The sequence below is a fragment of the Aptenodytes forsteri genome, unplaced genomic scaffold (assembly GCF_000699145.1).
Source record: "Aptenodytes forsteri isolate BGI_AS27 unplaced genomic scaffold, ASM69914v1 Scaffold279, whole genome shotgun sequence".
Classification (NCBI taxonomy): domain Eukaryota; kingdom Metazoa; phylum Chordata; class Aves; order Sphenisciformes; family Spheniscidae; genus Aptenodytes; species Aptenodytes forsteri.
This window is the reverse complement of record NW_008795856.1, coordinates 15771-17481: the sequence shown is the minus strand read 5'-3', so window position 1 is coordinate 17481 and position 1711 is coordinate 15771. Positions and strand designations below refer to the sequence as shown.

Below are 1711 nucleotides of genomic sequence, written 5' to 3'. Positions count from 1 at the left end.
TTTAAATTTTTCCCCTTTTTTTTTGGCTTTTTTTTTTTTTTTATTATTATTATTATTATTATTACTCTCTCCTGTTACGCGTGGGGCGTCCGGTTTACAAGAAGCAGACGGGGCCGATGTCGATGCCGAATTCCTGGTCTGGAGCGCCAACGTCCATGGGAGCCAAATCGATGATGGGCAGGCGAGAGGTCTTCGTCGTCTTGTACTCGATGACTGTCTTGCCCCAAGCGCCGGTGTGTCTCTGCGGGGAGGTCAGGATCAGCCCCGTCCCCGTAACACGTCCCCCACCACCACCACCACCACCGCGACCATCCCCTGGACCACTCACCGTGCAGCCGTCCTCGGTGACGCCGTAGGTGAAGCGGCTGTTGCCTTCAGCCCTGATCTCGATCTCGTTGGCGCCTTGGAGGAGAAGGGCCTTCTTCAGGTTGCCGGTGTCCTGGTCCATGTAGGCGACGCTGTTCTTGCAGTGGTAGGTGATGTTCTGGGCGGCTTCGGTGGACATCAGGCGGAGGAAGGTCAGCTGGATGGCGACGTCGGCCGGGTTGGAGCCCTCACCACCATACTCGAACTGCCGGAGAAGAGGCGTTAGGCACCGCGGAGCTGGTTGTCCATCCCAGTTGTCCCCCCTCATCGTCCCCCTGCTCACCTGGAAGCCATCGCTCATCGTCTCGCCGAACCAGATGTGCTTCTTCTCCTTGGGGTTCTTGCTGAGGTACCAGTTCTTCTGGGCAATGGTGGCCTGGGTGGGGTAGACGCACGTCTCGCCCGTCTCCATGTTACAGTAGACCTTGATGGCGTCCAGGTTGCAGCCTTGGTTGGGGTCGATCCAGTATTCGCCTGCGGGGCAGAGGGAGGGGGGTCAGGGAGCGGGGAGGGAGGCGGGTGGCCGCGACGGACGGATGGAGCATGGAGGTGAGGAGCAGCCGTGAGGGACGGAGTATGGAGGGATGGAGGTGAGAAGCAGCCATGAGGGATGAAGAGATGGAGGTGAGGAGCAGCCATGAGGGATGGAGGGGAGGAGCAGGTGGGAGGGACAGAGGATGGAGGGATAGGTGAGGGGCAGCTGTGAGAGACTGAGGATGAAGGGACGGTGGGTGGAGGTGAGGAGCAGCCGTAAGAGATGGAGGAGGGAGGTGAGGAGCAGGTAGGAGGGATCTGGGGGGGTGGAGCATGGAGTTGAGCAACAGGCATGAGGAACAGAGGAAGGAGGTGAGGAGCAGCTGTGAGAAACGGAGGATGAAGGGATGGAGGATGGAAGTGAGGAGCAGGTAAGAGGGTTGGAGGTGAGGAGCAGCCACAAGAGGTAGAGGACGGAGGTGAGAGCAGCCCTGAGAGACAGGGTGGAGGAATGAAGGCGAGGATCAACCTGGGGGGGTGGAGGAAGGATGGAGGTGAGGAGCAGGTAGAGGGAACAGAGGGATGGAGGTGAGAGCATCCCAGAGGGACGCGGGGACCGGCGGGGACACTGACCGCTCTTCCAGTCGCCGTGGCACATCTTCAGGTCGCGGCAGGTACGGGCAGGGTTTTTGCGGGTGCCCTCGGGGCTGCGGATGTTCTCGATCTGCTGGCTCAGGCTCTTGAGGGTGGTGTCGACCTCCAGGTCCCGGTCGCGCATCACGTTGGCGTCGTCGGCTCGGTAGTAGCGCCCGCCGTCGTGGGCCTTCTCCTGGGGCGGCTGGGGCAGGAAGCTGAAGTCGAAGCCGCCGCT

The 1711-nt window shown here is 60.8% G+C and overlaps 1 protein-coding gene across 1 annotated transcript in view; it reads right to left on the bottom strand.

The window, feature by feature from the left end:
- Positions 1–70: 70 nt before the first annotated feature.
- LOC103902644 (collagen alpha-1(I) chain) overlaps positions 71–1711 on the bottom strand; it is an 11843-nt gene continuing 10202 nt past the window's right edge. Inside the window, exons 25-28 of the mRNA XM_019473238.1 lie at positions 1474–1709; positions 650–840; positions 329–571; positions 71–241 (exon numbers count right to left, since the gene is read on the bottom strand). Of these exons, the coding sequence (XP_019328783.1) occupies positions 95–241; positions 329–571; positions 650–840; positions 1474–1709 (817 nt within the window). The 3' untranslated portion in view covers positions 71–94. The remainder of the gene's footprint in view (positions 242–328; positions 572–649; positions 841–1473; positions 1710–1711) is intronic.